Here is a 20,338-nt window from a genome sequence, read left to right as displayed (position 1 = left end):
TAGGCTAATTTGTGAATGGCCTGGTACCTGGATCCCCTGCTATGCTCTCCACCCATCCTAGTAACCTTCTTGTTAGATCTTTTCCTCTGAGGCCCCATCTACAGAATTAGCAACGTGCATCGCTTTGCTATTGCCTTGCAGTCTTCGCTCTGGAAAGGTCTGTCCATCAGGAAAGCAACACCAGATTTCCCAGGTCATGAAAGGATTCACCACAAGAAAAGTGGTCCAAGGTAATATAGACGTTTATCCTAAGATGACAAGGAGCCGCACAAGGGGATAGCATTCTCCCCTCATAGTTAGTTAAGCCCACCCCCCCTGTATTCAAATTTTTGATTTGGTCGATTGATTTGTAGATGCCAGAGGTGCAGTGTTACTACAGGGTTTAACGGAGACGCCCGCACCCAATACCCATAACACACACACCCGGGAAGGCAACAGGTGAACAATGAATAGTGATGCATGGACATATGCGATCACTGGATTTAAGTAAATGATTTTTTTCCCCCATCTTTGGGTTGCAGTATGGTATATATACACACGAATGCATGGAATTTGTTGCCCAACAAATGTAAATGTAAATACATGCCGTATGCCTGAAATGCAATGATTCTCAATAACTGCAAATGTCTGCGTTATGTATAATCACAAAAACTAATAAAACAGAACAGAAAAAAATGAAAAGTTTCACCAGAAGAGGCCTACACTTGTGCGCTACTATATGCTGAAGCGTTCTGTGGTTCCTGGTGCATGTGCAGCCAACAGGAGCTAACCCTTAAGGAGATTTGGAGGCTCTGCATAATTCATGCTTAAAGGTATGTGATGTCAAGCCTCGGTCTTCAGCCTCCACTTGCCAACTGATGAAATTATGATCTACATTTAAGGGAAACCGGATCCCACTGTCAGGCAGAGATCCAGCAGCGATCACAGAAATTAGACTTACCTTGTAGTCTGCTGCCACACTGGTGGTGTGGCGTTTGCTTTGGAGAACCAGTGTGGCAGTGGTTGCATCTCAGCCCTCTTCTAAAGCCATGGCTCCAGTCAGCTATAGGTGGCCTAGTTTGGCCAATAATGTTGGCAGCTGCTGTGTCTAGGCTTCTTGGGTTGGGAAGCTTGACTGCTTTGGCACATGCTTGTTTTGTGGAACAGTTTCCTTGGCAGTGTCGGATGGTTATTGCTAGCTAAGCATATTTTTCAGCTCCAAAAACATGGCCTTTGTTTATTCCAAGACGGATTTTTGTTGAGGAGATCTTTGAACTGCCCTTCAGTAGCAAGAACATTTCTAACCAATACAGTGGATAAATATTTCCTTTTTTGATCATTACGCTCTATGCCAGCACCTACTTTTTATGCATGAAGTAAGCTTGTGGATTTTCTATCCCTGTCTCCAGCTCAACGCAAAAAAGACGGAAATCATGATTGTCGGTAAGAGAGCGGAACTCTGGGGGGGGACAGGTGGTGGCCTCCGGAACTTGGGCCGTCTCCGGTTACGGAATTAAGAAACCTGGGAGTCTGGCTGGACCCCACCCTCAGCTTTGTTGGCCACACAAAGAGAACTGCGGCCTGCTGCTTTGGTGTTCTTCGGGGCTTAAGACCTGTCCTCAAATTTTCTGATGCCCCGACCAGGCAGCTGGTGATTCAGGCGACGGTGATGTCCCGGCTTGACTATGCCAGCTCTCTCCTGGTGGGGGCCAACCAGGCAGAAATTTCTCGCCTGCAGCGCGTTCAAAATGCTGCAGCCAGAGCGGTAGTTGGCCTGCCCAGGTTCTGCTCCGTCTCTAACACCCAACGATCTTTGCACTGGCTGCCGGTCAAGATGAGAATTCACTTCAAGGTCTTATGCCTGGCCTTCAAAATCTTGAAAGGTCCTGCTCCCCAGATCCTTACCAACCTCTTGTCTTTGTATGTCCCGACATGCTCTCTTAGATCCTTGGGCCAAGCTCTCGCTGTGGTCCCCCGGTTCAAGCTCAGCCGAGCTGGGGGCCGATCTTTTCGTGTGAGAGCTGCGGCTCTCTGGAACTCCCTTCCGGTAGAGATCCGAATGTTGGAGGACCTGCTGCTGTTCCGTAAGGCCATCAAAACCTTCTTATTTTAAATCTTGCCCCCCCAGTTGTTCCCCTTTTCTGTCTGTGCATTTAGCGGTGTTGTGTTCTACCTTGTCGTGCACCAGGACGCTCCTTTGCTGGAGCATCTGTGCGCATTATAAGTGCCCGTAACATAACATAGTACACCATTCAACTTGCCCTTTGTCTAAAAGCGTGTTTCACCAAACAAAACTAACACAAAAAAAACGACCTTAGCCTGATGTTTTGGTCTGAGGAGACCTAATAGGTAGGCCAAAAGCAGTTCTTGAATATTCCCCCCCATGCCTTCAAGCTTGCATTAAGACTTTTTGTACTCACTCTTTATAAATCATGTGTACTCTTCTTTCTACTTCCTTTTGCAACCTCATCCCACTCTACTCCTGCTCTTTCCCAATTTACCTCCTTTGCCCACTCCACCCGGGCCATCAGAGGAACAGTGGAAAGCTGCCACTGTGCATTCATGCATCTCCTCGGTCAGCAGAAAATCCGCGAGTGAACAGACTTCCCCCTCACTTTGAGAACCCGTTAAAGCTGAAGCATGGCAAAATGCTTACCCAGAGTAAGCAGTGGGCCCAAGTATTAAAGCTCTGTCCAAAACGGACTGGCACATGTTGCCACTGCATCCAAGCTATCCCAGTCACCCCACACCTCAATGACAAAAAAAAAATAAAAAAAGTTCTTAGCTGACAAATAAGTCCTACTTACTATGACAAACAACCCCATGATAAAATAAATAAATACATAAATAAATGGGCTCTTCGCTCTCTGTTCCTGCTTTTATGACACTACTGCAAAGATTTCGGAGCTGCAACTAGTCAATCAATCAATCAGGCATTTATAAAGCGCGCTACATACCCGTGAGGGTCCCAAGGCGCAGAGGGGGGGGGGGGGGGGGGGGGGGGGGGCAGAAGCTAGAGGTCGAAGAGCCAGGTCTTGAGTAGTCTCCTGAAGGTCTGTGGGTCTTCAGTCTGCCGAAGGTGGAGGGGGAGGGAGTTCCAAGTCTTGGTGGCGCTGTAGGAGAAGGTTCTGTGGATGCGTGCGACGGCGGCCAGGGAGAGGTCGGCGGAGAGGTGTCTCCTGTTGGGTGCATAGAATGATAGTCGGTTGTTGAGGAAGGCCGGGTCGGTGTTGTGGAGTGCCTTGTGTGCGTGGTTGAGGAGCTTGAAAGTGATTCTTCTGTCGATGGGAAGCCAGTGCAGGTTTCCCAGGTGGGGAGGGGGTGATGTGGTCTCGGCGGGGGGCTTGGTGATCAGGCGGGCGGAGGCATTCTGTATTCTTTGAAGTCTGCTGATGAGTTTGGCCGGGGCTCTGGCGTAGAGGGCGTTGCCGTAGTCGAGTCTACTGCTGATGAGGGCGTGAGTGACGGACTTTCGTGTGTCGGTCGGGATCCATTTGTAGATCTTGCGGACCGTGTAGAAGCAGGTTGAGGAGATGGCGTGGATCTGGTTGGCCAGGAAGAGTTTTGAGTCGAGGAGGACTCCCAGATTGCGTGCGTGGTTGGTGTAGGGGCGAAGCCCAGGGAGGTGAGCCACCATGAGTCGTCCCAGGCTGAAGGGTTGGGTCCGAGAATGAGGATCTCTGTCTTGTCTGTGTTGAGCTTGAGCCGGCTTTCTTCCATCCAGTCGGCGACAGCCTTCATGCCGTGGTGGAGTTTGGCTTTGGCGGTGCGGGGTTCGTTGGTGAGGGAGAGGATCAGTTGGGTGTCGTCGGCGTAGGAGAGGTCATGGAGTCTGGCGATGCGTGCGAGCGGGGCCATGTAGACGTTGAAGAGCGTAGGGCTGAGGGATGATCCTGGAGGGACACCGCAGATCGTCTTGGTGACTCAGGAGTGGAACGGGGGGGGGGAGGGGGGGGGGGAGGTGGACTCTTCGGGTTCTGTCTGAGAGGAAGGAGGTGATCCAGTCCAGGGCCTTGTCGCGAATCCCTGCGTTGAAGAGGCGTGTACGCAGAGTGTGGTGGCATACGGTGTCGAAGGCAGGGGAGAGGTCGAGGAGGATGAGGGCTGCTGTCTCCCCGTTGTCGAGCATGAGTCTGATGTCGTCCGTGGCGGCGATGAGGGCGGTCTCGGTACTGTGGTTCTTGCGGAAGCCTGACTGGGAGGGGTTGAGGATGTTGTCTTCTAGGTAGCGGGTGAGCTGGGTGTTGACGATCTTTTCGAAGGCCTTAGCAGGTAACGGAAGAAGGGAGATGGGCCGGAAATTCTTAAGGTCGCTCAGGTCCGCCTTGGGTTTCTTCAGTAGGGCGGTGATCTCGTCGGGTTTCCAGCTCTCAGGGAATGTTGCGGTCTTGAAGGAGAGGTTGATGAGGTTGCATAAATGGGGTGCGATGGAGCTGTCGGCCTTGTTGATGACGTGGTGGGGAAGAAGGTCGGATGGGGCACCTGAGTGGATTGAGTTCATAGTCTTGCTGGTGTCCTCGGTGGTAGTGCTGGTCCATACGGTGAGGTGCTTGTGGTCTGTGGGTAACGGAGAGTCCGGGGTGGTGCGGTTGGGTGGGGGTCTGAGCGTGGATTGAAGAGTTCGTGAATGTCGGTGATCTTGCGGTGGAAGAAGGCAGCGAGGGCGTCGCAAAGGGCTTGTGACGGTGGGATGTCGTTGGAGCAGGAGATGGGGTTGGAGGGTTCCCTCACTAGTCTGAGAGAAGCCTGCACATCTCTCCATAGAATACAGAGGAGCAGTTTTTGTCACTGAAAAGTGGCCATATATTAATGTCCTGTATTGCTACTGAGTTACAATGCTTCACAAAAATAATCACCCAAAAAATATCAAGAGCCTCAAAAGAGTAACACAACACTCAATGATTTTCCGTTTTTTTCACTTCACGGTAAAGGAAACCATTACCCAAATCACTATTTCTAGGGGAAATAAAAAAAACACAACTCATTGTGGAGGTCTATATATTATTACAGGTGATTGTAACGGAAATGCAAGCTAGGGTACGTTATGATTTGTTAAGTAACTAAATAGACAAAGGAATCCTGAATCGTGAAACAGGTTCAACAGAATTAATTTTGCACATGTAAATTACACTTTCTTCCACTAGGCAAAGTAGCCCAGCCACACCAACTGACTTCCATTGCAACCCTGAAAACTCCTCCCAATAAACTATTGTTTGAAAATAGCAGAGCCTTCCAACAGTGATTCCCATCTAACCTGTAACTCTTATTTTCATTACAATTAGGTAGGAGTTACACACATTAGCCATTTTGCTTCTTTAACACAGCCTAGAGAAGAGGTTGGCGAGTTTCTAGACAGTTCTTAAAAGCACTCACTTTCTAGCATACAGGAAGAGGCCAAAGCTGACCAGAATCACAATCAGGTAAACGTTGGTCGCCTCATTCCAGGCTTCGTGAACAGAGTAGTCGATTGTTTGATCATCTCCCATTGTACCGTAACCTCCTGCCATAGTTCTGTGGGTGGAAGAAAGAAAGTCATAAAACTGTAGGGAACAAGTATTTGCACAGCCAATAGGTCTCGCCTTTTGGACCCGAAGTGTTTATCCATGCAGCGCATTATTCTGGGAAAAATACAATACAAAGTAAATGTTATGTCATATGTGCACGTTTAAGCATAGTTTACTTGTGTCTAATAGCACTCAATTCAAAACACGGTAAGTGAATTGCTAGGATAACTTTGTGTGTTATGACCAAAAAGATAACGTTTTCCACAAATAAAATATCTCCCAAGAGGGATCTCAATAAAGTAATCGAGAACGATCAACAAGAGCAACATCTCATGTACGGACCAACAAATATGGCAAGACATTTTAAAAATGAAATTAACTTAACAGCGTTTCAAATAAACCTGAACATTGGATCTAATTCCCAAGCTCTGAGTACCGGCCTGCATGATGCCTTGGAGTAAACTAAATGACACAAAATAATTATAGGATGCGGCCACTGCATCGTAAAAGTATACAAGCAACATTCAATCATTTGAAAATATCACCACCAGATAATGTAAATGTTTAACAGGTACACGATCTTCATCATGGCCAAACTCACTCGGACTTAAGGTTAATTTATAGAGGTTAAATAAAGAAAATAATTGTCTTTGCGCGCATTCCTGAATACTGCATATTTTATATACACCAGTACCATGTTCTTTCTCAATCTGTGTTGTTGCACAAGGCAGCGCTTGCCTTGGGTTTGAGAAGCACTGTACTGGTCAACACTCTATTGGGTGTGCTTGATCGGCGTGAATTGATGCAGCAGTTTAAAACTGGAGGGAATGGGAAAATACATTTTAGAAAATGGGACGTACTGGGAAGATTTGGCATAGCTGGTAGAGTCAGAATGAAACCGATCAAAAGCTAGTAAAGGGGTGAATGAGCTTGTATGGGCGGGGGAGGGTGGCACGATTCTTCAGTGTGCTGATGAACTAAATGAATTTTAGGTCGAGCTATTATATCCCGCAGGGATTAATAGCTCAAACCTATAGCAGGGGAAACAAACTCTCTTGAACACTGCGGATTCCATGCAGTTCATGTGAGAAATGCGCGTGCACATAAATCTGCTCCCCCACCAAGCAAGACAAGCCAAGAACATCAAAGCGACCGGCCGCTTTGAGTTCATTTGCCACCAGCCACTTCACGCGCTCCGCAGGTCATAAACAGGACCATCTGCTCGTGAATGCTGGCATGCTTGTTTTTAGGTCTTGACCTGCCAATGCGCATTGCAGATCGAGGCATTTAGAGGTGGATCAGGAAAGCTGATCAAGGGGCTTTGGCAGGCGGATTACGCCGGGTGCATGTGCCGTGCACGCGCTTGCCATTTGCTTCCCCGAGCCGCCTGCATCATCGCATCAGACCCGCCACAGCAATGCCGAGAGCTTCACACTTCAAAGAAATGCTCCCCCTGCCCCCCTCTGCGCAATGCCTCACTCCCATTTGCTCCCCGTCTCTCGGTGCTTACTGCAATGTGTCCCCCCCATTTGTTTTTTGTAAAACAATTTTTATTGCAGCATCAAAGTTATACAGCTTACACATATCACTGCCCGTCTCCGCACTTCGCCCATCCCCTATAGGTGTTCCAGCCATCCCGGAGGCAGGGCGGCGAAAGTCTATGACCTGGGATGGCACTAGGTGATAATCTCTCTCCCCCCCCCCGATAGCGCTGTTTTTGACGCTTCCGAATTCAAAGGCTAACACCCCCCCCCCCCCACCACCCCCCACCACCACAGCAATGCAGAGGGCTTGTTTTCTTTCCATTATTTATTCTCTTTTTTTGTAACCATCCATATTCGTTTAAAGTAACTGCCTTCGGGTTTTATAATTTCAAGCCAGTAGCTTTTTTGTGTCAAGAGTTATATTTCCTATGTATTGACAGTAAATAGTATTTCTGTCTCTTTTTTTAAGACATTGGTCTGCTTCGAAGTGCCCCATCATCTCTATTGAAAGTACATCTAATGGCTATTTTTCTTAATTTCAAATGTCTATTTCAAGCGTATGGCCACCACGTTTAGGAGCCGTGTTAGCTTTTTTTTTTTTATCTTTTCCTTTTCGTGGCATATGCTTACAGCAAAAATAAACTATGTAACTAAAGCGCCAGCAAGCATGCCAAGGCCATTCCTATTTGATTTGCCAATGTTTGTTCTACTGCGTGTGGGTCAGGCGATTGTAAAGTGCTCCATTGATTAATAATCCTGGTTAGCTCACCACATTAAATACATAAATCGAACATAACAGTAATTTTCATGAAACGTTTTAGAAGCACAACGGTCATTGTGACCTTGTTAATTGTATTGCTTCGTGATCCCTCAGAACACTCTAAAGTTGTATAATGATGAATGTTTTCAGTTTTAGAAAGTTCTATTAATCTTCGAGGGAGGCAGATGTAGGCAGTGCTGGCCAGAAGTAGCATCCACGAGTTCACAAGATGTTTCCTCACAGCATTTAGTAACCCTGCGCCTTACATTCCACCTTTCACTCTGTTACTTTATGCTTCCACCATCTCAGTGGCGCGAACGTGTACGTCCTTTGCGAGAGAAGGACGTTGACAGTTCCTGGACCCGAAACCTTTGAAAGGTCGGTGCTCTTGAGAAATAATGTTTTTGAACCAAACTCATGGAAAGAGGGGGGGCGGAGGAGCGTCGCACGCATCCAAGATGGACACGTGAGCACAGGGCTCCCGAGACCCTTTCCGCCTCCCGCATCTATCCTGCAACGTATCCTGATTTGGACGACGGGTACTTTTAGTGGATGCCCTGCTGATACAACATCCTTTTTCAAAATTCGATTTGGCCGCCGGGAACCGGACTTACAGAACTTTGAAACTTGCGGCCTACACCGAAGACCATCCACGGACTTGAGTCCCCTAGGTACCCAGGTGGCAATTAACAACGGCCTGTGCGACACGTCCACTGCCCCTGTGGTACTTTCGGTTTCGCTTTTGGTCATTGTTGACGGCGACTTGCTGCCGGTCGACACGCCTGACCTGATCCTTGCTGCCAGCTCTACTCTTGTTTTTGGCCCTCGTCCCTTTGCCTCTACAAGTTCGCTGCGGAGGGAGCCATTCTGACCAGATCCCAAAGGTTCCGTCAGAGCTCGTCGCTCATTATGGCGGGCAACGCGGATACCGAGAAGCATGCAACCAGAGGCGCACACCGAGGGGGGGGGTTGTCCAATCCCACACTATAGATCGCTACACCCGCCTGAAAGGATCCCCTGGCGGTGTGAGTAAAGTCTTTGATGAGACTGGTGATGGCTCTCTTGCAACTGAGAAGCTGACACTGAAGGACGTTATGGGCGCCATCGCAAGTGTCCAGACATCTATGGGCCAGCAGTACGAAACGCTGGCTGCTAAGATGGACTTCGATCGCCACCGTGTCTATCTTATCAGGACGGACTTGGGGAAAACCAATGAGCGGGTCAAGCCCCTGGACATCAAGACCGCAAGCCTTACTACGGATGTCTCGGATCTTCAGACCGAAGTCCGCAATCTCCGAACGTCCAACGACTTGTTTGCCCGTCGGCTGGATTATTTCGAGAGCCGGGCCAGGCGCAACAACGTTCGCATTGTTGGTGTTCCGGAGAACTCCGTAGACTTATCCACAGACCTTCTGGTGGAGGACCTTGTTCTAAAGCACTTGGCACCAAAGGGCCTCAGTAACTTTTTCATGGTGGAGCGTGCTCACAGAGTCCCCGGTGGGAAGCCCAAACTGGGGGCCGCTCCGAGACCTATCATAGCCAGGATTTTTAATTTTCGGGACAGAGACGCTATTCTTCAGGCATCACGCACCAATGGTCCCACTAAATTTGAAAACGCGTCGATCAGTTTTTATCCTGACTTCACACAGGAGGTGCAGAAACAACGCATGGGCTTCACGCAACGCATGGCGCCTCAGAGACATGGGACTGAATAACGCCATGCCTTTCCCGGCCCGCCTGAGGATTGAATATGAGGAACGTGCGCTCTTCTTTGACTGCCCGAGGTAGTCAGTGACTGGCTTGACACTCTGCCAACACATCGTACCAGCCCTGAAAGATCGAGGGGCGCTGAGGGTGGCCTGGAAGAACAGGAGCAGTGAGTCTGCGCCGGCGAGCCAACTCTATGGACTTATGGCAGTGGCTCTATGACTGTTATGTATATAGAATTTGAATACCCGGGGGGGGGGGGGGGAATCTGGACTCTTCCTCCTCAGGGTTTTTTGTTCTCTCTTCTTGTAGGTTAGTTCAATGGGGCGACAGGCACACTGCAAGTTAGGGTGGCTTTTTGGTCTACCGCAGGGGTGCAGTGTGGGGGGGTGTGTTTTGGGGATTTTCTTGGGGGGGTGGGGGGGGGGGGTCTTTACTTTTTTGTTTGTTTCGAGGCTGCGCTTTGTTGCATATCTTATCTCTTGTGCCTGTTTCTTGGCGGGGGGCGTTGCTCTTATTTCTTGGATAGGGGGTAGGGGGCTGAGGGTACTGAGCTGGAACGTCAATGGTCTGGGCGATAGGATAAAACGGGGGATAGTTTTGCAATATTTGAAGCGCTGCTCCCCAGATATTGTTTTACTCCAGGAGACGCATCTAATAGGAAACACGTGCCATGCACTGAACAGACGGGGCTACCGCCTGGCGGCTCACTCTGGATTCACCACTGGGTCGAGGGGGGCGGGCGTCCTAGTTAGGAACTCCCTCCCCCTGGAGATAGATGACACTGTGCTGGATGATAGAGGCCGATATGCGGCCATTACGGGCCGCTGGGAGGGGAGAACGATCTCCATTTTATCTGTGTATGTCCCACCCGGCCTACAGTCCACTACATTCTCTGATTTGGGTAGGGTGGTTCTGGGGTTCCCTGAGGGCATGTTGGTTGTGGGTGGTGATTTTAATTCGGTTGTCAGCGGTAATGAAGATCGTCGACACCCCCAGACTTCTCCCGACATCGCAACTATGGCTGGGCAACTTTTTGGAAACGTTGGGTCTAGCGGATTGTTGGAGGCAACTGCACCCCGGACAGCTACAGTATACTTTTTACTCGGGAGCTCATGGGAGTCTCGAGGCTTGATTACATCCTTATACCGGCGGTGCAGATGGTCTCTGTAAGGGAAATTAGGCATTTAGCTAGGGGGGGTGGGGGGGGGATCTCAGACCACTCCCCACTCTGGCTCACTATTGACGTACAGTTGGAAACCGGGGGTCGGGTTGCTCCGATTAACCCCTGGCACCTTCGTAGCCCTAAAATAAGAGCCAAAATTGTTAAGTGTCAAATCAATCAAGACACTTGTATAGCGCGCTACTCACCCGGGAGGGTCTCAAGGCGCTTGGGGGGGATGGGGTCCGCTACTGCTCGAACAGCCAGGTCTTGAGTTGTTTCCTGAAGGCGAGATGGTCCTGGGTCAGTCGGAGGTGGATGGGGAGGGAGTTCCATGTTTTGGCCGCCAGGTAGGAGAAGGATCTGCCTCCGGCGGTGGCTCTTCGGATGCGTGGTATGGCGGCGAGGGCGAGGCTGGTGGATCGTAGCTGGCGGGTGGGCGTGTAGAAGGTCAGTCGGTCGTTGAGGTACTTAGGGCCCAAGTCGTGGAGAGACTTGTGTGCGTGGGTGAGGAGACTGAACGTGATCCTCTTGTTGATGGGGAGCCAGTGCAGGTCTCTCAGGTGGCCGGAGATGTGGCTACGATGGGGGATGTTCAGGATGAGTCGAGCGGAGGCATTCTGGATGCGTTGGAGTTTCCTCTGTAGCTTGGCTGTGGTTCCGGCGAAGAGGGAGTTTCTGTAGTCCAGTTGGTTGGTGATGAGTGCCTGGGTGACTGTCTTCCTGGTATCTGTCAGGATCCAGCGGAAGATCTTGCGGAGCATGCGTAGAGTGTTGAAGCACGATGAGGAGACGGCGTTGACTTGTCTGGTCATCGAGACGGAAGAGTCCAGGATGAAGCCGAGGTTGCGTGCGTGGTCTGTTGGTTTGGGAGCTGTGCCCAGGGCGGGAGGCCACCAGGAGTCGTCCAAGGCGGAGGGCGATGATCCCAGGATGAGAACTTCCGTCTTGTCCGAGTTCAGTTTCAAACGGCTGTTCTTCATCCACTCGGCGACGTCCTTCATTCCTTCGTGTAGGCTGGTTCTGGCAGTGTCGGGGTCCCTGGTGAGAGAGAGGATCAGCTGGGTGTCGTCGGCGTAGGAGATGATGTTGAGGTTGTGTTGGCGTGCGATGGCTGTGAGCGGTTTCATGTAGACGTTGAAGAGGGTGGGGCTGAGTGATGATCCTTGTGGTACGCTACAGATGACTTCGGTGGCCTCGGAGCGAAACGGGGGGGAGGCGAACTCTCTGTATTCTCCCGTCGAGGAACGAGATGATCCACTCCAGTGCCTTCTCTTGGATGCCGGTGTTGCTGAGGCGTTGAGCTAGGGTGCGACCGCGTCGAACGCTGCGGAGAGGTCCAGGAGGATGAGTGCTGCTGTTTCCCAGTTGTCGAGAAGGGCTCGGATGTCGTCGGTGCCTGCGATCAGTGCGGTCTCTGTGCTGTGGTTGGCTCTGAAACCGGATTGCGAGGGATCCGCTCGTCTCGAGGAAGGCGGTCAGCTGTCTGTTGACGATCTTCTCGATAACTTTCGCAGGGAAAGGGAGGAGCGAGATGGGGCGGAAGTTCTTGAGGTCGGTGGGGTCCGCTGTTGGTTTCTTCAGTAGGGCGCTGAGTTTGGCATGCTTCCAGCTCTCTGGGAAGGTGGCGGTGTTGAAGGAGGTGTTGATGATGTTCCGGAGTTGGGGTGCGATGGTGGAGTCGGCCTTGTTGAAGACGTGGTGGGGGCAGGGGTTGGTCGGAGATCCGGAGTGGATGGTGTTCATCGTGCGGGCTGTGTCTTCGGTGGTCACCGTGGTCCAGGTGCGGATGGTGGCGGTGGTTCGACGGTTGGGTGCGTGGATGGTGCGCCAAATCTGTTGTGGATGTCGGCAATCTTGCGGTGGAAGAACGAGGCGAGAGAGTCGCAGAGATCTTGTGAAGGAGTGATGTCGTTGTTGCCGGTGCAGGGGTTGGAGAACTCCTTAACGATGCTGAAGAGTTCCTTGCTGTCGTGGGCGTTGTTGTCCAGTCGTTACTTCAGAGATTTCTTCTTGGTGGTGCGGATGAGCTGGTGGCGCTTGCGGGTGGCTTGTTTGAGGGCGGTCATGTTGTCTGTGGTCTGGTCGAGGAGCCAGGCTTACTCGAGGGTGCGGCAGTTCTTCTTGGAGTCCTTGAGTTAGCTGGTGAACCAGGAGGCCTTCTTGCTTCTGGGTTTGCTGGGAGGGTTCTTGAGTGGTGCGAGGTCGTCGGTGCAGGCGGTCAGCCACTGCGTGAAGTTGCGGGCTGCTTCGTTGGGGTCTGTTGTGCTGGCAGGTGGGTTCTGGCTGAGGGAGGTGGTGAGCTGGTCGGCGGTGATCTTGCTCCAGCTCCTGCGAGGAACCTGTTGCGGGTAGTGGTGGGCCGTGGTTCTTCTGAAGCTGAAGTGGACGCAGCTGTGGTCGGTCCAGTGGAGTCCGGTGGCGTGGCTGAAGGTGATGTGCTTGCTGGAAGAGAAGACTGGGTCAAGCGTGTGGCCGGCCTAGTGGGTGGGGGTATTCACCAGTTGCTTGAGTCCGAGGTTGGAAAGGTTTTCTAGCAGGGCGGCGGTGTTACGGTCCTTGTTATTCTCCAGGTGGAAGTTGAGGTCCCCTAGGAGGATGTAGTCGGTGGAGGGGAGGGCGTGCAGGCTGATGAAGTCCGTGATGTCTTCGCTGAAATGGGTGCGTGGTCCCGGGGGGTCTGTAGATGAGGGTGGTCTTTGGGTCGGTGTGTATCTGGAAGTGGAGATGCTCCGCGATGGCGAAGGTGTCGGTGGAATCGGTCGAGATGCGGATGGTGTTCTTGTGGACGATGGCGATGCCTCCTCCGGTCTGGTTGATGCGGTCCCTCCTGATGATCTTGTACCCGTCCGGGATGGCGATGGCGATGTCTGGGGCTGAGGAGGCGTTCATCCATGTTTCCGTGAGGAAGGAGACGTCTGGGGATGTTGTGTCGAGGAGGTTCCAGAGTTCCACGGCGTGTCTGTGGACGGAGCGGGTGTTGAGCAGGATACACTTGAGGTGGTTGTTGCTGGTGTCCGGCTTGGCGGATGAGGTGCAGGTTCGGAGGCAGGTGAACTTGCATGTTCTGCAGGTGAAGGGTCCGTGGATGCGTTTCGGGGTGGCCCGGCAGCAGGCGGGGTTCCGGCCAGCATTGAGTGCGTTGAGGGCGGCGGCGTCGTAGGTCTGTCGGGTCGTCTTGCATCGGCGGGGATCAGGGGTCCTGTCGCTTGGCGCGGTCCAGGCGCGGACGGGCGCAGACTGGCTTGCCTTTGGCGCGCAACCGGCGCGCCCGCTGCGCGTCATAAGGACGCCGGGAGGGCGGGTCAGCTAGTTGGCGGGAGCGGGGCGGCGAATGGGCTGTCGGGAGGCGGGCTGCAGGGAGGCAGCGGCGGGAAAAAGACTGTGGCAAGCGGGCAGCTCAGCGGCGGCTGGGTCGCTCGTGTCAGCTGAATCAACAAGCAGGCTGCAACAGGAGGAAGGCTGCGGCAGCGGCGGTGACGCGTGGGGGGTGACCTCGCCTGAAGCAGGCTCAGCGGTCACTCCCTCGTGGTCAGCGAGGTCCCCTTAAGAAGGACGCCGGGAGGGCGTGTCAGCTGGGTGGCGGGAGCGGGGCGGCGAATGGGCGGGCCGCAGGGAGGCAGCGGCGGGAAAAAGACTGTGGCAAGCGGGCGGCTCAGCGGCTGCTGGGTCGCTCGTGTCGGGGAATGGATTATTACTTCACCGAGAATGAGGGATCGGTGTCCTCCCCCATCTACTTGTGGGAGGCTTATAAGACTGGGATTCGTGGTCAAACTCTGTCCTTGATTGCTAGCGAGAGGAAGCGTAAGAACGCAGAAGTGGTTGGTCTGGAAAATGACATTACTGCATTGGAGGAGAGAATGGAGTCTGGGGCTACACCCGAGGATATACATTCTTTGGCCCTTAAACAGTCCAACTACAGAGCTCTGGTGACTGATGCGGCTAAGGCAATGAATCGTGAGCAACAGGGGCGTTTGTATGACGTTGGTGATAAAGCGGGAAAGTTGATTGCTTGGTTGGACAAAAAGGGATAGATTGAATCGGGTGATGCCTGTTGTTGGAAAGGTGGGATGGAACTCGAGTGGTGGACCCGGTTGAGATAGTGGAGGTCTTTGCCCAGCACTTCCAGAAGGTTTACGCGCCGGTCTCGGATAGGCCAGAGGAGGACTCGCACTTGCTGCTTCGGGATATTGCGTTGCCTAGCCTGTCGAACTCGGACAAGGAGCTTATGGAGGCGGATTTTTCCGCCGATGAAATAGCGCTCGCTATCCGCTCCCTTCGCTCGGGGAAGGCTTCCGGCCCGAATGGCATCCCGGTTGAGCTGTACAAGCTCTGCCCTGACAAAATGGCGCCGCATCTTTGTCGGATGTTCTCGGCATCGCGAGATCTCGGATCCCTTCCCCGGGATCAGAGACTGGCGTCCATTGTGATCATCTATAAAGATGGAAAGCCCTACGAACAATGTTCATCGTAATGGCCGATTTCGCCTTTAAATGTGGAGCCCAAGATCTTGGCAAATCGGCTGATAACGGTGGTTAGCGACTTGATACACCCGGATCAATCTGTATTCATCCCCCATCGAAACACCGAGCTTAATCTTAGTCGTCTTCACGGCGTCTTAGCAAGGGCGGGGTCTCTTACTGAGCCGGCCATCTTGGTTTCACTTGACGCCTCGATGGCCTTCGACACGGTAGAATGGCCATGTTTGTGGGCAGCCCTTGCAAAATTTGGCTTTGGCCCTAACTTCATCGGGTGGGTCAGGCTTTTATATGAGCAACCGCTGGCCCAGGTGGTGGTCAACGGCAGGGCCTTGGAACCCTTTGTTCTCGGACGCAGCAGGGATGTCCTTTGTCGCCGTTGCTCTTTGCGCTTGCCCTTGAACCCCTTGCCGCGTGGCTCCGGTGGGAACCCTTGCTCAAGGGCATTTGATGGTCCCCCGACTTCGAGGATTGTATACAGTTGTACGCGGACGATATTTTGCTGTACCTCACCTCTGCTCGTAAGTCATTGGGAGTCTTGTTTGACGTTTTGAGTTCCTTCGGGAAAAATTCTGGCTTGGGTCATCAATTGGGCCAAGTCCTGTATCTACTCTTACAGCAGAGTTGCCCTCTCTGCCCTGCATCTGTCCGATACCGGTCTCGTGTGTCGGCTTTAAGTACTTGGGGATTTACATAACGTTGGACCCCACAGTACGCTATGAGAGGAATTTGCTGCCTCCGCTTGCCCGGCTTAGATCGGATGTCGCGGCATGGTGTGGCTTGCCGTTGTCCCCCTTGGGTAGAGCGGCCCTCTTTAAGATGATGTCTCTCCCCCGATTCCTGTATGCCATCCAAAATACACTTGACCTGGCGCCTTCCAGTTATTTCCGCGAGATAGAGAGCCTCCAGAGGAAGCTGGTATGGGGCGGGCGGCCCCGCATAGCATTGGCAAAATTGACTCTGCCCTGGTACGATGGTGGTATAGCGCTGCCTGATATCAAACGCTACTACTGGGCATCCCAACTGAGTGCGGTCAATCATGCTATGTACGGTCCTGTTCCAAATCCCGCATTCGAGATGGATAGGTGGCAGCTACCCGGGGGCGACTATTATAGGGCGCTCTACTCCAGAGCTGCCAGGAAGAATCTGACGGGCCCCACCGGGGTGGCGGTACGAGTATGGGGTAGTGCGACTACGGCCACGGGATGGACGGACAAGCTACCTAAAGCAACCCCCTTGTATGCTATGGAGAGACTGTGCAGTCTATGGACGACGAAGGGGTTCGATAGATGGGACCTTATTGGCATCAGTAAGGTCGGTGACCTCTGGGTCAAGGACAGAGTCAAGACTTTTGACGAATTAAAACATGAATACAAATTGAGTGATAGGGAATACTTCCGATATATCCAGGTCCGCCACACGTTTGAAATCGGTCTTCCCAGCCGGGTCTGCCATTCCGGAGTCCTCTGCCTTGGAAGATAAAGTGCTTGACGGGTACGTCTCCGATAGCACCATATCTCTCATCTACAGAAAACTCATAAACGACCGCTCGGACCTCCTTGTACAGCTTCGTGAGGCTTGGACCGACGATGGACTGGAGTTGGACGATGAAGACTGGCAGGCTGCTATATCCTCCCCCAAAGAGGTCGCGATTCCGGAACGTCTCCGGCTGGTGCAATTAAAGATTTTGCACCGTGTCTATGTCACGGGTCCACGACTGATGTGTATGGGTTATTCTGCGGATGGGCTGTGTAGGCGTGGTTGTGCTTGCTACCTTCCTTCACATTATATGGGAATGTCCGGAGGTCTTGGTTTTCTGGAACCGAGTGCATGCTGTGATGGGAGCGGTGACGGGTGTGGAGTTATTGACTGAGGCCAGACGCTGTTTGTTGAACATCTGGGAACCGAATGATTGCAGTGTGGCTCAGACTCAGTGGGCCACCCTCGGCAACATGATCGCAAAAGGGACATTGCTCAATTGTGGGGGTCTCAAAGGGCACCTTTAGTCTCAACTTGGAAAGAAAACATGGACTGGTGCATGTTCAAAGAAAAAATTGTATATGTCTCCCGTGGTAGGCCCAAGAAATGGGGAAGGATATGGGGGTCAATGGAATTCGTACCGAGGAGAGATCTGCACTCCCCCTTTTGTAGAAGCTTCTGACATTCCCCTGTCCCCTTGACTGTGCGTTTCAGGTTATTTGCTTTCTGTTGTCTATGATTTATTGGTTTGCTCTCGCCCCCCCCCACTCCCTCCTCAAGATCTTTATCCTTTATAAAGTTGCTTCCTGATCAATTAGCTCCCCCCTACCGCATGAGACAGCCACTACACTGTATAGTTTCCGCCTCAAACCTTTTTTTGTGTTTTCCTTTTGTTTGTTTATTTTATAAAAAATAAAATGTGAAACCTTTTATTTATCCTCCTATCGCCACAGGCTCTCTACAATGTCGTGCATTATCGCTGCCAGGCCCTCGGGTTGTCGGCTGATGAGCTGTGTATTGTTGTGCTTTTGATATTTATTGCCACTGACCAGCCTCTGTGGTTGTAGGTCTGTAACTGTACTCCTTTCCTTTATAATAAAGGTTTAAACAAAAAAAAAAAAAAAAACCTCATGGAAAGAACCTGCTTGTACGCAAATACAAGCACCGCATGAAGACGAAACACTGTCTGACCCTCGCATCGCTGCACAGGCTGGCAGGAAATATGGCGGAAATGTTGGCTTTGCTGATATTATTCTAGCCTCCCTTGACCGTGGCCGTAAAAGAAGAGCTTCCTGCCTGGCAATCTCCGGCATGGACGCAGCACTTGGTATTTTGCGATCCCCAGGGCATCGCCTTGCCAACGCTTTGAAATCGAAACACCACTCTTTTCTCGGCTGTTGGACACGGTGACCGTCATCAGTTTTGACCTAAAACTATTTTGCTTCCTTGCCCTGTTGCAAACAATACCCGCAGTTTCCCACACTGCCCAAAACCATTTCCAAGCCTTGTTTTTAACACTTTGAAAATGTTAACATGTTATTGCAGGGTTAAATGGAGATGAGGCAGCACCTGTGTTTTTATTAGTCATCTCTGGAAAAACTGTATGAGGCAGCGCAAGCTTTTACAATTAACCACGGGTAAGTAAGTAAGTAAATTTTTTATTGTATATAGTTAATTAAAAACCTTTACAATATGGTTACATAAAAACACATGTTTTAAGAATAAAATGTTTGACTTTAGCTGATCTTTAAAAAAGAAAACAAAAAAATAACTTACTAAAATGTCTATATTTTTGGTATATTGGTTAGAGGGGATTCAGAGTCTGTTCGTAACCCTTCGGGCATTCATGTTCGAGCGTTCAGTGATCTTTTTTCTCAGTCTTCGCTACTAGCAGCAATGCCTTTTGGCAGAATCTGGCGGCCCTACAAGCTGTCTGCAGATGGTGGCTATTCAGTGCTAGCATGATAGCTGGGCGGCATGATCTAATCTGAAAAAGTCAAAATACATGCAGTAGATAATAAAGTCTCAAAATTTTCAAGGATGGGCAGATGCACAATATGTGCAACATTGATTCTTCCATTTGCCCACATAGTCTGCAGACAGGGGACGGCCATGTTTGCTTCCATGGAGTTGTAGGATCTTTTAAAATGGTGATGCCCAGCCCTAATGGTAATAGTGTTTTTTGGGCAGCATTGGATATGTGATTTACTAAGTACGGTTGAGGCTCCATTTTCACATACGTGGCCAGGACCGTCCAACTGGGTTTTTTCTGTGCTGTTGCGGCTTTGTCTGTTAGCCAAGATCTTTGCTTTGCTGCTCCGTTGGTTACTTTTTTGAAAGCCGCGAGGGTTAGATTTGTATTCCAAGTCTTTTCCAACTGAAGACTTGCAAGGGCGTTCTCCGATATTGGTTTACAAGCGTTTTTCGACTTGGTTTGGTATTCATCTCAATCCAACAGAGGCCCATGAGCGGGTCTTCTTGGACTGCTATTAGTTTCCAACATGTTTTTAGAATGGCCGCTTGTCTGACTTGATGCTGATTTGATAGACCAAATTCCAGTCGAATCAGAGATCGAGATACAAACCTCGGTATCTTAAAGATATATTTGAACAGCTCTGATTGCTGTGTGTTCAAAAAATTTGCATCTTTACCCCTATACAATTCCGAACCATACGTGATGGAGGGTAAGAACTTGGCGGCTATCACCTTCAACAGGTGCTCTTTGGATGGACAGTTCAATTTCGTTTTTAATATGTGTAGGGCAAAACGAAGTTTATTTGCCTGTGCCTTTCTATACAGTTGGTGATCTTTCAGAGTCCACCTGGCATCTACAACTACTCCCAGATATTTGTACGAGCAGGTCTGCTCTATTTTGTTGCCTGCGATGTGCCATTTGAAAGATTTCCTCCCTGGACGAGAAGCAAAACAGACGATCTTCGTCTTTTTATAATTAATTTGCAGGCCCTACGCACTGATGTACTCGTGGAACTTCATGATGGAACGTTGTAAGACCAACGGGGTCTGACTGCAGAGTACAATGTCATCCGCATACTGAAAGCTCCTGATTTTATGATGGGCTAGCTTTGGCGGATCACTTTCTGTCTCCGCAATGTGCTTGTCTAGGTCCACTGTGAAGATATTGAAAAAAGTTGGGGCCAATACACAGCCCTGCTTGAGGCCCACATGGGTGTAAATTTTTCGTGTAGTTCGGTCGCCATTGCCTAATTTTATTCGAACCCAAGTGGACGAATACAAGTTCATGATGGCCCGCAACAGCTTTGATGGTATTCCCCAAGTGGCCATTTTATTCCATAGAGCCTCCCTCGGGACTGTATCGGACGCAGCTTTCAGGTCGACAAAGCATGTGTTCAGCTTGGTTGACTTTTCCCTGGCTTTGTCCACTAGGAGGTTTAACGCCAGCAGGTTACATGAGGTATTGGTTCCGGGCCTAAAGCCAGTCTGCGTGATCGGCAAGATCTTGTTCGCACAAACCCAGTCTTCCAAGGCCATCAAAAGATTTGAGGCGGATATTTTAGCCTCGACATCTACGAGTGCGATGAGGTGGTAATTGGCTGGATCGGTTCTTTGGCCTGCCTTAAAGATTGGATGAAGAATACTGCCTCTCCATGACTGGGGAATGCTTCCAGTCTGGAGTGCACTGTTGAATAGTGGGGAGAGATGATCTGCCCAGAATTGTTGGTCTTGTTTGACCAGACCATTCGGTAAACCGTTTGGACCTGGGGCCCTCTTAGATCTCAAGTTTTTTAATACCTTTTCTACCTGGG

At 50.9% G+C, this 20,338-nt stretch overlaps 1 protein-coding gene across 2 annotated transcripts in view; it reads right to left on the bottom strand.

Moving 5' to 3' along the window:
* SMIM19 (small integral membrane protein 19) overlaps window positions 1-20,338 on the bottom strand; it is a 159,028-nt gene that overhangs the window by 109,828 nt on the left and 28,862 nt on the right. For both annotated transcript variants that reach the window (XM_086932354.1, XM_086932353.1), the window contains exon 2: window positions 5,353-5,490. In XM_086932354.1, coding sequence (XP_086788480.1) covers window positions 5,353-5,486 — 134 coding nt within the window. In that variant the 5' untranslated portion in view covers window positions 5,487-5,490. The remainder of the gene's footprint in view (window positions 1-5,352; window positions 5,491-20,338) is intronic.

The sequence above is a fragment of the Lissotriton vulgaris genome, chromosome 7, assembly GCF_964263255.1.
Source record: "Lissotriton vulgaris chromosome 7, aLisVul1.2, whole genome shotgun sequence".
NCBI classification, from domain to species: domain Eukaryota; kingdom Metazoa; phylum Chordata; class Amphibia; order Caudata; family Salamandridae; genus Lissotriton; species Lissotriton vulgaris.
This window is presented reverse-complemented; position numbering and strand designations above follow the sequence as displayed.